The 13632-nt window shown below is 40.4% G+C and overlaps 1 protein-coding gene across 3 annotated transcripts in view; it reads left to right on the forward strand.

The window, feature by feature from the left end:
* Positions 1-447: 447 nt before the first annotated feature.
* Positions 448-13632, forward strand: part of fbn1 (fibrillin 1) — a 52079-nt gene continuing 38894 nt past the window's right edge. Inside the window, exons 1-9 of one of the 3 annotated variants that reach the window (XM_067495918.1) lie at positions 448-718; positions 970-1256; positions 2832-2914; positions 4164-4262; positions 5042-5137; positions 5785-5880; positions 10857-11054; positions 11969-12094; positions 13274-13399. In XM_067495918.1, coding sequence (XP_067352019.1) covers positions 1066-1256; positions 2832-2914; positions 4164-4262; positions 5042-5137; positions 5785-5880; positions 10857-11054; positions 11969-12094; positions 13274-13399 — 1015 coding nt within the window. In that variant the 5' untranslated portion in view covers positions 448-718; positions 970-1065. The remainder of the gene's footprint in view (positions 719-969; positions 1257-2831; positions 2915-4163; positions 4263-5041; positions 5138-5784; positions 5881-10856; positions 11055-11968; positions 12095-13273; positions 13400-13632) is intronic. The other 2 variants (XM_067495917.1, XM_067495916.1) reach the window with 2 other exon arrangements.

Raw genomic sequence — 13632 nt, forward strand, 5'->3', positions numbered from 1 at the left:
CACTGCACTGGACTAAATTCCACATACAGTGTGTGCAGTGTAAATATTTGTAGGATATAATTCATAATAAATGAAAAGAACTAAAGTTTAGTAAAGTGAGGAACTACAAGTCAATTATTATAAAAAAAACTTCAGTTAATAATGCAAAATCAGTTATCATCAACTCCTTTGAAGTGTATTCTTGTTCCGCTTCTACAGTGAGGGGCCATTTTAAAATGGTCCAAAAGCTGCATGTCATAGTTTGTTTTCCAAACTTTAACAATTATTTCAGAGTTTATTAGCCCCCCGCCTTCTAATTTTAAGCTTTCCTGGCCTGACTATCATGTTTTTCTAACAGAGCTTAACTTGTGCATTTTTGCACTCAACCCTCGGTATCGCGAGATCAGGGAAAGAAAAAAAAAAGTTTTGTGGAAAGTTGAGCAGAGCAGGGATGAGGAAAAGGCTCTGCTGTGAGGGAGAGACGCAGTGACTTTGGCCATTCTCATCCTCTGGAATGCATCAGCTCCTCTGACTTATCTGTGCAAAATCAACACACAACTGGATGCGCGCGACCAGCCTCCAGCAGTTACAATGCGCATCTATTTATAGCAGCTCAGCAAAAGGTTTGAGTGACTTTTATTTTCCTCAGTTTTCTTCTAAAAGTTTATTCTGCAATACCTGCAAGTGAACGTGAAGCCCACTGTTGTGTCTCAGGCGAATCTCCTGGTCGGGAGACAAGGTAAAGTAACAACTCACCCATGCGCAATTGCGTTCATTAATATTTTTATCCTGCGACTTTGTGAGTCTCCATGATTCCTTACACAAAAGTTGTAAAAGTCTCCACAGCGGCTTTTTCTGCAACAGACTTGTTCTACTTTGTTTTACTTTTTTGTTCCGCTTTTTCTTTTTCTACTTTCTTAGGAAGCATCTTATGCACTCTGCGTGTTTTTTTAATCTATGTTTTTTTTTATTATTATTATTGTTTTGCAGGTTTGACTCCAGAGTGCAGACATTAACAGGGCTGCGTAATTAGTGTAGGTGACTTTTAGTGTCCCGAGCACTGGAGTTGTACAGCTGAGAGCGGATATGCCGGACAGTAAGTGTGGTGGACGGCTGCTGCAGTTTGCCGTGGCTCTGGTGGCTTTGCTATCGCTCTGCCCTGAGCATGGAAACGCTGCAGAGGTGGAGGACATCGGGGACAGCGACTTGGTGACCAAGCCGACCGACTCCAGAGCCAGCAGGGCCAAGAGGAGGGGAGGGACGGACATCCTCAGAGGGTAATGTGATCACGACATTTGTCCAGTTACGACGTTTTCTTTTATTTTATGTTGCACAGCTCCTGCGATGCATACAATTTTCTCCCAACTTTTTTCTTAAATCTCCCCCTGTCTTTGTTTATATATTTATTGCCATGCAGCAGGTGTCTGTCTTTCTCGTGAATAACCGCTTGGTCCTTCATGATCAGTGAAGGTCAGAAAACATGTGTCTGGGCTGACCCATGAGGGGCATTGTCTGTGATGGGAAGTTTGGAGCAAAGTTTAGTAATTAAATACTGGCAGGAAGATCACATTCCTGCTGACTGCAATAATAAATTACGTCCAAACAAAGGAGGCCATTGGTAGTGTGTGGCTGTGGCAGGGGAGGGGGGAGAGAGAGAGACTAACAGCCTAATCCTTTTTTTGGCCAAAAACACCACACCCCATTTGTGGATAAATCACATCTACAGCTGTACACAGTGGGTCACTGCTGGAGAGGTTTTGTGTGTGTGTGTGTGTGTGTGTGTGTGTGAGAGAGAGAGAGAGAGAGAGTGAGAAAGAGAAAGAGAAAAGGAAAGAGAGAGGAGAGAAAGAAGACAGTAAAGCAAAAAAGGATAAAATAATACAAAAGAAAGAAGGTCTGTGTCCTGTGATGACAGCAAACAGCTGATGGAGGTTTTGACATGCTTAGAGTTACAGTAATTTATAAGAACATCTGGGTGCATGGACAGGATAAAGGCTGTCTATTGTGTCACACTGACTTACCATTATAAATTAATTTCAAACATCCACCAAGATTGATTATTCACCTTGTGGATTTGTTTGTACAGTACATTGACCACTGGGTCAATACAAGTCCAATAACTTATTACAAATTCACAGTTTTTCACAGTAGTGGCAGGTTGTGAAATTTCTTCTATGGCAGAACAAATATTTTTAAACTTATCAAAACACTTTATGCAACACAATATTTCATTATCAACAATATTTTGTGTAATATGATATAAGATGTCAGTTGTTACACACTGTAGAACAGTGGTTCACATCTTAGGGGTCAGGACCTCTGAATGTAGGAGCAATTTAATTTAAACTTAAAAGATGGGTTCTCTGTGTTTGATTAAGCTGTTCACCATTCATGATACCTGTGATAAAGGCTCATTGGTTGGTTCTGCTTCATAGTGTGGAGTCATAACGAAAAGAGCTGCCAATAACAAATCTTTACTGTAAGTGTAGGTGTGAAATACAGTATTCTGTATTGTCGTTGCAGAATTTATTTTAAGAAATATGATGGATGTTTCATTACTTTGCTTGAGAGGTGGTGGGGTTGTGAAAACACAATGTCAGTATATGGAAGGGGCTGTGTGTGCTACCATTTCTGGAATTTTTATTTGACGTGGAGGTGATTTTTGATCCTTTTTCCGGACAACTGAGTCAGATGGCCCTCAGGACAATCATACTTAAGCGCCAATGAGCAATGTGCCAAACTTCCTACTACCTCTTATGGAGGGTTATGCAGAGTGCATCAAAAGCGGGACATTTGTTCAGAGTAGAGCCCATGGACATGAGATGGATTATTGATGTTCTGATCTTCCACAGACCAAATGTGTGTGGCTCAAGGAACAATGCCTATTGCTGCCCGGGCTGGAAGACTCTCACTGGAGGAAACCAGTGCATTGTTCGTGAGTATCCCCTTCAGTTAGTTAATTTATTCGAAAAAAATATCTATTATTTTGATTTGTGTAAGTTCAATTTTAACCAAAAGTGCCAAAAGCGTGAAGGTTCTAGTTTCTTGAGTTTGAGGATTTGACACTTTTCTGTAATGATCTGACAAGTTATTGATCATTAAAAAAAAAATTATATCTTAAAATTATCTGTCCACTTGCAGAGTCAGACTTGAATATTCACAACACAGAAGACTGTCAAATTAAAAGGAGAAATCAAATGCATTTTACATTTTTACCTTGTTTGGTTGAACAATAGATTAATTTTATTGTTGCTTTTTTTAAAGCAACATTAGAATTGCAATAATTGTTAGAATATTAATATATGAATAACTTGAAAAAGATCTATTATCCATTTTTGTATTTCATTGTCTGCTCACTTATGAAACAATACTCCAGTACAAACCAAATATCAGGGTCGAATTCTTTGAAGGTGTGTGATCAGCCAATAATTTTACATTAGCAATAGATTACTGTAGTGATGGTGCCAATGAGCCGGGAACATGACCTAAAACAAGTGGGAATCAGCCATTACTTTTGGTCCATTTACTCTGGTATTCTGTCAGCATTTTTTTCTCTTTCACTGTACTCTCCCTCCCTTAGTAGACAGGAAGGTCTGAGAGGCTGTAGACTTGTGTGATTGCAGACTGGCTGGTCAGCTGGCAGGATGCCTGTTGCCGCTCTAATGACATTGTTTAGCAGTGGGGTTCAGGGAGTAGGGGTCAGTGGCTGGGCTCTACCTGATGGGAGCTGGGGCATGCCAGCAGCAGTCTGTGGGAAAGATAAAGATTGAGAGAAAACAGCCAGCACCAACTGCAAGCACATACTGGTACACATTTAAGGCAAAAGACCTCTAGAAAATAGCTTGGCGCCATTGCCAAGTGGGCTTTTTTGACTTAACCATGATGAAGGTTAAGAGTATGATTTGGTCATGTTTGGACTGCAGTCTGTTTGAGTTTTGATGAGGGCTTTAGATGAGAGTTCAGTATGAGGTTTAGAACATAACCCAAGTTGCACCAAATGAATTTCTATCCTGAAATTCAAAACCTGCAGCAGACAGGCTGACAAGCAGCAGATACATGGCTTGATTTTTCTCTCACGCACAATCAAGACAAGTACTAGATCCATAAAGTGAGCACTGGCCTATTATTTTTCTCCGATTTGACATGTAATGTTGCTTAACCGTATGTCACGTTCCTTTTTGCAGCAATATGCCGGAGTTCATGTGGAGACGGTTTCTGCTCCAGACCCAACATGTGCACCTGTCCCACTGGCCAGATTGCCCCATCCTGTGGATCCAAGTCAGGTCATTCATCTCCTCCCCTTTCTTACCATGAGTGTAGTCCTTTGAAGCTTGCTATCATCATCTTCATCATTAGGTTTTATATTGTACTGTGCATAGTTGGGGGAGTTAGAGTTATGTAAATATGAGTGTTTGTAGAAATTAAGTGTTTCTGGGAAGCATAGCCTAGAACACACCCATGTGTTTGCATTTTCAATGAAGTAGCGGTAATCATAAGAAAAATATATCACCATGCAGCAACAATGATGGCCAGCAGTGACAGATGATAGATGGTTTAATTTGTTTCTGTGTAGGATCAAAAGTAAAAATTTGTCATTGGCCCAAGTTTTGAGTTCAGACCAAGCCCAACCATTTGTAGCATTTCCCTTAGGTTTACTTCTCATCATGAACAATGAGCACTTACTCCAGGCTGCAAAAATATGTGATACTAAGCTTAAGAACCTTCTGAAAACATCTACTGAAATTGTCCCAAGTGTGCAACATTTTGCAATCACGTCCTTGCAAATAGTGGTCAATCTAATGGGTTGTGTGTGAGACAGTTGGGTGTGTTTAATTTGGAAGTCATCCATGGTCAACATCTCCTCCATGTTCCTCTCCTGCAGCTCATCTGTTTGCACATCATACATTTCCAGGAAAAATTTGAGCTTCGCTTTCGAGTAACACCGATCAGAGTGCAGTTTGTTTATGTTATTATACTGTATAATCTATTTGACGACTCTGAATTTAACTCCACTGCTGCTCTGTGTTCATGTCTGTGTGTGTTGGTATCCTTCTGCCCACAGTCCAGCACTGTAATATTCGGTGCATGAATGGTGGAACATGTGCTGAGGACAGCTGCCTTTGTCAGAAAGGCTACGTCGGAAACCACTGTGGTCAACGTAAGGATCATTATGCAATTTTAATTGTGAAGCACTTGAACATATAAACATCATTTGAAATTCAATAAGACAGTGATATGCTATATAACCTCTGTTTCCCAGCACACTTCATTTTAAGTCTATGCTCCAGACTAAGATGGTGAGCATGTTGTCCTACTTGCACTGGCATGTGTCTAAATAACGAGAATATTTAACCTTTTTGCTAATAATGACTTTGTCCATATGAAGTCACTTGCTTAGATAGTAAAAGAACATCAAGAAGGCAAGAAACACAAGCAGTGAGATTGTTAGATACCCTAAACTCCCAGGGCAGGTAAACTTATCTGAAAAAAAAATCAAAGATGAGCTGAAAAGTGGTGGATCAAACTGTCTAATATAAAGGAAAAGATCATTACCAGATCATTTGGCTATACTCCTTTTTGGTTTTTATGGACAATAATGTGCCTAAATATTACGATAGTCCGATGGATGGCTGCTTGCATCTGATTTCTCTTTAGTGATGCCACTGCGATCTCTGCAAATGATTCAGTGAATGTTATCGTAACCCAACATGAACCCAGAGCTGTACCAGAAATATCCTTTACATGTACAACATAGTGTCCTGATCTTAGTGTTGTGTCACTGTTTGTTTTTCCTCTCTTCTCCAGCGGTTTGTGAAAATGGCTGTCTTAATGGTGGAAGGTGTGTGGCTCCTAACAGATGTGTGTGCACTTACGGCTTCACCGGGGCTCAGTGTGAGAGAGGTAATGAACTGGAATACTCAGTATTTCTCTCAGTCATCTGATATCACACTGTCTCTCTGCTCTACATTCACTGCTGCTGAAGTGGATTTCAAAACCACATGTGCTGTTTTTATGGAAACGTGACTTGATGTTGAATGGCGGTTGTTTTTGTGACTCAAGACAATTTTTGCTTAGTCATGCCACCGGCTCCAGGAATGTGTCTTTTTTTTTCACACAGATTTGCATGTGAGGCAAAGCTCAGAAGTTACCAATATTTTCCACATCTGCTCTCAAACAATGCTGTGGGGAATGTTATGTTTCTAAATGTGTGTTGTTTGTGAACTGAAGACCTCCCAAACTCCTGTGTTTCTCTCTGGCACATGTGAGCAAAGGCTCCAAAGTGCACATACAACACGAAGCTGCATCAGAGAGTGAAATGTGTGTGCATGCAGGCATGTGTGTGTTTTGTGAATGTGCTGCAGACCCCGGTGGTGTTGACCTGTACAGGTCAACGTGGTGACCTTGTAAAGCTAATATTTGTATGTGGCAGTAGATCTCCTAATTAGTGAGATCCCTTATAACATCCTCTGGCTGAGGATTTGCTCTCTGGTTTACGTCAGTATTTTCTTTAGACCTGAAACTAAGAAGACACTATCAGCTTGCCTGGTGGGTTAGCACCAGGCCTTATCTGCTGAAGCACACTTCTACACATTGTTTCCACTCTTTCCCGTGGAAGCATGACTGTTGCTGTATCACTGTTAAGGAATTAAAGTTAAGTATTTCTTTCTTCAGCACATAGAATTTTTATACTTGATACTTTACTTGGAAAACAAGGAAGCTCAACTCTTTGCTGTTATGTCTTTTTTTATTGATTTCTGATGGTTATGTATGAGTGAAGAATATGACGCTGGACAGCGTTTTTTTTCTATTGTATGAGTCATGGCATCATTGTATTTGAAGATGTCATGTTAGTTCTTGGGGCTTTAGTCACAATATGGCACTCACTGTTAAAATAATATTACTACATTTTATTGACCTATTGATACAAACGATTAACAAAAAACTAAAAATAATTTGCATATAGCCATATACGATTGGATGCAAAAGTCTGCATCCACTTATTTTGAAATGGAAAAAAGAAAAGAGGAACAAAAGACACTTTTCTCATCAACAATGTCGTCAATGCAAAGTTAGCTAATTAATTTGTTCATCAGAAACTCTTCAGCACTGCACTCCTTGATGATTTTTGTTACTTCTGATGATGAAGGAACATTTGTACTAGCTGAATGTGCTTTTTTATTATCCCCACTTATGTGGATATTATATTAGTGCAAAGGTTTTCATCCCCCTTCATAAATGATTAAAAATTTACTTACGTTTAATTACGTTGATGAAGAAAATCTTGCATTTGTTTACATCATCTAAGGAAGAGAAAAGGGACAATGGATACTATAGATGATGTTTTGGTTGAAGTCACTTTCACTGGAATTGTCTTGGTTGCGATCCACTACCTCCCAAGGGAAAAAACCATTGGGCTGTAACTCAAACACATACATCCATACACATATGCACAACTTCACACTGCTTCAAATCTAGTTTCCATTAGTGTTTTATTATTGCATGACCTTATCACATTAGCAACAGTGTGAATTTTTCAACAAACAGGTGATCTGACCAGATAATCCTGAGGTTTTCTAGTATGGGGAAATATCTCAGTATACTCAGAGGTCAACGTGAATAAGTCACTAGTGCAGAACTGTGTGAATTTGAGCTGCATTCTGCCAAAGTGACTGCTGATCTGCTGACCAGTGGTCCCACCACCAGGCACAAGTGACTGCAGTGAGAAGGCAGCTTTCTATATCAACATGTTCTTTGTTGGTTACTAATATGATTTAGTTTGGAATGTGGAACTTGGGAGATCCAGACACACCGCTGCTGATTGCATGCAGTAGTTTTTGCTCATGCTGCAGAGTCATTTAGCTGCAGAGCAATAAAATCGAGCTTTCGGAATGACGCCATTGAGCTCACTTGGGATGGTGGTGAAAGACTGGCCTGGAACATAGAACATGTGAGTTAACAGGGAAGCTGATCAGTCAGCTGAGGGGCTCTCTTAATGCCTCACTGGTTTTCCCCTATCAGGCTCTGTTCTAGCCCAGTCTAAACCTCAGTAGTTAGATATGCGTGTGTGCGTCCTGTTAGAATGGGGAAATCTGCTGTTGGGCCAAGAGGGAAGGCCCCACCCAGACACAAGACCCCGTAACACATAGGGCAGTGAAACACAGAAATCACAAAAGCATATGCATGCATAGATACATGTGCACAAATTACACTTTGATTAAGAAAAAGAAGGATAATTTGAGCACCATCTGCAAAGGCTGAGGCGGGAGAGATATGGAAAAGGTGCACAGATTTAACATTTTGGAGTTAATCCAGGAAACTCCTTTGACCCACTTCCCGGCGGGCTTCCCTCCTGTTCACACCAAAGCAGTTGTGCATAAACTTACTGGTCATTGAGGAAGCCAACATTTCTATTGTGTTCCAAAAGTAATTGGACCTTTACACATGCATGAAATTGCTTGCTAATTGGAAACAAAAAAATCTCTTTACTCCCATATTAAGATGCATCTTTACTGAAGCGTCAATGATAACATGCAAATGTGTTTCCAAAAGTAGAGCAGTGAAGAAAAAAGGAGAGCACCAACGTTTTATGTTTTGGACTGTTTTGAGATCATCTATGGCTAGTCTGCATAAAAGGGGTTGTGACATTGGCTAAGATACTGTGTGTGTGTGTGTGTGTGTGTGTGTGTGTGTGTGCGTGTGTGTGTGTATGTGTGTGAAATAATTTTTGTGTGAACACGTGCGATTGCTCCCAGATGTACAGGACATGGGTGGATCCCCCAGCTGTATGCAGTTCACAGAGAGACAGTAAGATGACGGATGAAATGACACCACTTTCACCCTACAGCTGTCTGCCTCTCCCTGTTTACCTCAGATGGCTGCTTAAGTGCTGTGCTTCTATTTATTTTATTTTATGCTCAGATTTTTGTGTGTCTTTGGTATATATAATAGATGAAAACTTTCCATAACGCCTGTAATTGCTTTTCCTTTATATGGTGCGTTCTTTAGTTAAGGCTGTGTTCTTCTGCAAGTAAGTCAAATATTGTAGGCTATAGGTAGCTATAGAAGATACCCAGCAACTGGTTGGGTTTGTTATCTAGAAGCAGAGCACTGTTTAAAGTACTGAAGAATTAATCCTTTACTGAAGTAAAAGGAAAAATGTTCCATTACATGTGAAAGATTGGAATTCAAACATTAAGGGTAAGTGCAGAGAAGAATTTAGATTAACGCAGATAACTTGCATCTATTTGAGTAGAGTTGAGTTTTCCTTTCCAGACTGAGACAAAATTTAGGAAGAAACTTTATCTTAAGTAGAATGTAGTAACTTTCTCGTCGCTGTCAAACTATTGTTGTGAATTTAGAAGTACAGTACAGTAGTTCCCTCTGAAATGTCATGGTCTAAAGTGTCCAAAGTGTAAACACTCAAACTGTACGTTAGTAAATGTATTTAGTTATAATCCACCTATGGTAGAGAAAGAAGTAGACTATGAATCAAAAACACTCAGACTTCAGTAGAGAATGTGAAAAGGAGGGAAAGATGACCCAGTTCTGTATTGGACAGTGCTGGTGCCAGAAGCAGAGAGACCGTGGAGGCTGTGGTGCACGTGATGGATCCGGGCTGGGCCCGGTCCACATGGGAAACGCACAATGTCTCATTTGTTTTAAACGACTGTGCTGTTGGAACTGGTCTCTCTCTTTCCTCTTGCTTTCTGTTGTCTGCCGTGAAATGTGGAAATAATTTTTGCCTTTGGATCTCAGCCAGATTCTTTCGGGAGGGATGAGTTTTCCGCTGTCGTTCTCTTTGTCCCTATCTCTGTTTCCCCGTCTTGCAGTCCTTCAGTTGATAAGATTCAGTGATTTTTGTTGAATCCACAGGGCATTTGCAACTAAGGAGTGGTGTTTGGAGAGAAGTTGAAGTGAAGGGATAGAGGCATGCAAGCCGTGGGATCAAGGGAATGAGGTTTTAACTAGTTTGAAGTGGAGAACAGACTCTCTATGGAGGGACTTTCTTCACACTCTTGAGATCATATTTTTTATAAGCTAGTTTTCACTTGAGACTGTTGCTGTTGCTTGTGTGGAAATCACCTTCCATGTTCCATGGACGTGACATGTTAGTCAGCCTGTCTCACCATTCTCTATATTGTGAAGTAATTGAAAAATGATTTTGTAGTAACTGTACCATTTTTCCATAAACACAATACAGATAACTAAAAACCTGATTTGAGTAAGAATTATAGTAACAAATTCACCATAATGGTTTGTTCATCGTGTCATGTGTCATTTCTTACATTTGCTTGTATCTAAGTCTCTGCATCCACACAGACAACGTTTAAAGGTTTTACAGAGTCCTTCCCTATTTCTGCCTTTCTCTATCTCTCACACAACCACACACACGCGCACGCGCACACACACACACACATACATACAGACACACACAGAATTCTGATGCCTGGACACATTCTCTGCAATATGGTACTGTCTTCCCTGCATCTATTATATAATACATAATGTAATGTTGTAGATGTTATGCGAAATTTAATTATTTTGACCATTTTTGTTTGTGTAACCTCCATCCACCTATTATCTTTCATTGCTGATCCTAAAAAGTGTCATGGAGGTGCTAGGACTGATCCAAGCAGTCATTGGGTGAGAAACACAGTACATTCAGTTTTATGGATAATTTAGAGTCGCCAATTAACTCAACTGCATGTCCTTGGATTGTGGGAGGAATCCAGAGTACGCAGAGAAAACCCTTGGAGTTATTTTGTCTATGTGTTTGACTGACTACGAACAGTACTGTTTTGCATCGTGTTTGTACTGGAAATATAGAATCAGATTTTTCAGTTTTTCAGGAACAAACCTGTTCTTTGCTTCTGCAGATTACAGAACTGGACCGTGCTTTGCCTCGGTGAATAACCAGATGTGTCAAGGTCAGCTCACAGGCATTGTGTGCACAAAGACTTTGTGCTGTGCCACAGTGGGACGGGCATGGGGTCACCCCTGTGAGATGTGCCCAGGCCAGCCTCACCCCTGCCGAAGAGGGTTCATACCAAACCACCGCACCGGGGCGTGCCAAGGTAAAGTCTGTTCCTCAGTGTCTCTGTTTCTTTTTTCTGTTTTTGTCTCTTTTCTTTTTCTCTCTGCTGCTTCTATCTTTTTTAACTCCTTCTCCCCCCTTTTCTGCCTTCAACACTCTCCCTCTGGCATCCCTTCATCCCTAACCACCATCTCTCTCCAAAGGATTAGCTCTAATTGGGTTAAGTTGGGGTGGGTGGCAGTGCCTCCTACATGTGTATGGAATGCCCGCAGACACCTGCTGTGGCGGGACTGTCAGAGTAAGTAACACGGGTCAGTGGCAGTGCCACGTGGGAGAGCTCATTTCTGGTAAGATGGCCCTCTGCCTCCCTGCTCCAGACCCAACAACAGCAGAACCTCTGCAGGGGAGTCAGACCTGAGCCAGGACCCAGAGGAACATGGAGTACTCTGAGACAGCATTGGTCATAACCTCACCCTAATACCTTCATTTTAATCTGTCACATTTATTAAACTAATTGAATCCTCAGTTTACCATACAAACATGTTGGATGGATAGTCTAAAAAATAAATCCAATGATCTCTAAAGGCAATGTCATATACATTAGTTATTGTATGCGATCACAACTGTAACCTTCTATTTAACTGTAGAGCCCCCCAACCCTTTCTATTGCTTCCTTGACTGACTTGGCTTCAATTTCTCCTATTTCTGCATTTCTCTTTTCCCTCGTCACTCTGTTGATCGCAGGGAAGTCAGGGCCAAAAAACAGACCCAATTTCAATCCAAAGCACATCCAGGCATGCACAGATTTCATAGTTGTGCGTGTTGCCCTCTTTTCACTGTATTTCCTGTATTTTTTTGTTTCTTTCTTTTATGCATCAATTATTTACTCTAGTATGCAAACTGTATGTGTGTATGTGTTAGGCTATGCAGTAATTGTATGCTCTGTAAGTACAGATGTGGATGAGTGCCAGGCCATCCCTGGCATCTGTCACGGAGGAAACTGCATTAACACAGTGGGATCCTTTGAGTGTAAATGCCCTGCTGGGCACAAGTTCCACGAAGTCTCACAGAAATGTGAAGGTAAGAATCAAGCTAGCAGACATCATGTGGAAACTAAAATGTCTGACTTAGCTTCAATAACAGAGTAGACTAAAAAAAAACTTAACTATAAAAGTTTTTAATTAACAAGATGAAGTAGAATAAAAAGCCACATCCGTCTAGCTGTGCTAAACATCACCTTCTTGTGGCATTCTGATTATTACGCTGTGGGCAAAGACCACACATAAGCCACTTTGCCCTTTCCCTTTAAATAAGTTTAATTAAACTGAAGTATCGCTCGGTTTTCTCTGGGTGATTCTGTATAACTCTTAATTGCAAGGCTGTTACAAACATAAGTTGGTCTGGTATTCTAACTCCTTTCCACTCCCGCTACAGTGACATTTTCTCGTTTTATGTAAATGCAAAGTAGCTGTTTAGCATTATGTTTAACAATGTTTTGTAGCTCCAGCCTGCACTGTTTAAAAGGTAAATAGTCTCTCTCGAAAGCAGCTCCTTCAGCAGGATAGTAGGAGTAGCCAACTGGTGAACATTATGTTCACATAAGACATTTTTCTCTCACCTGGTGATCCTAATTCTCTGATAGGCTTCCAGACTTGTTTAATCTTTTCTTCAAAACTCAGCGACTATATTGTTTAGTGTTTCTGGTTGAAATGTTTTGTTGAAATACTTCTCTTTATCATTCCTGTTTTTCCACAAATAAAGACCAGTTAGACTGTGAAAAATTTTGGCTTATTAGGACATGCATATGACAATTTCCAGACCTAGTTAACCTGGTCTGGATTTGCGGCACTCATTTGCACAGTAAAATCCAGTATGTGCTATTTTAAGCCCACAAATAATGGCCAGAAAAGTTCTGCACTGTGTAAAAGACATTTCAAATGGATTTACAGTGCTTTTCTTAACGCACTTTGTGCATGATATTGCACACTTGGTGCTTAACGGTGCTAACAGAGGAGCAGCTACAAAGGCCCCTGGATTTAATATCTTGCGACAGCTCTTTATTTCCATTGTCATTGCCAATTTGTTGTTTAGTCACTCTTGAAACCATTCACATTTCCAGTAAGTTTTCAGGTTAATTACTTTTGACACAAAGGATTAATATACAATTTTTAGCAACAATGAGCAAGCATGAAACAATCTGAAATGAGACATACCTAATCATTTCCCTTCCTTTCCTCTTATCTCCTCCCATCTCTGTAGATCTGGATGAATGTTCAAACATTCCAGGTCTCTGCGGTGTAGGTGAATGCTCCAATACTGTTGGCAGCTATTTCTGCAAATGTCCCCAGGGGTATCATAACTCTGTGGATGGCTCCAGGTGTATAGGTGAGTGACTACCTCATCATCTTTCCCTTTTCCACTCCATTTTGGTTGTTCTCACTGAGAGGAAAAATAAATGAAATCTTCCTAGTGTTCTAGCCTCATGTAGTAGAATTTAGGTTAGTTCCCACTTGATTAGTTCTAGTTTACCAACAATTAGCTTTATTTTCTTTAAACTAAGGGGGACATTTGTTTGTTGGTAACATTGTGCACACACACACAGACACACACACACACAT

The sequence above is a fragment of the Channa argus genome, chromosome 2 (genome assembly GCF_033026475.1).
Source record: "Channa argus isolate prfri chromosome 2, Channa argus male v1.0, whole genome shotgun sequence".
Lineage (NCBI taxonomy): Eukaryota > Metazoa > Chordata > Actinopteri > Anabantiformes > Channidae > Channa > Channa argus.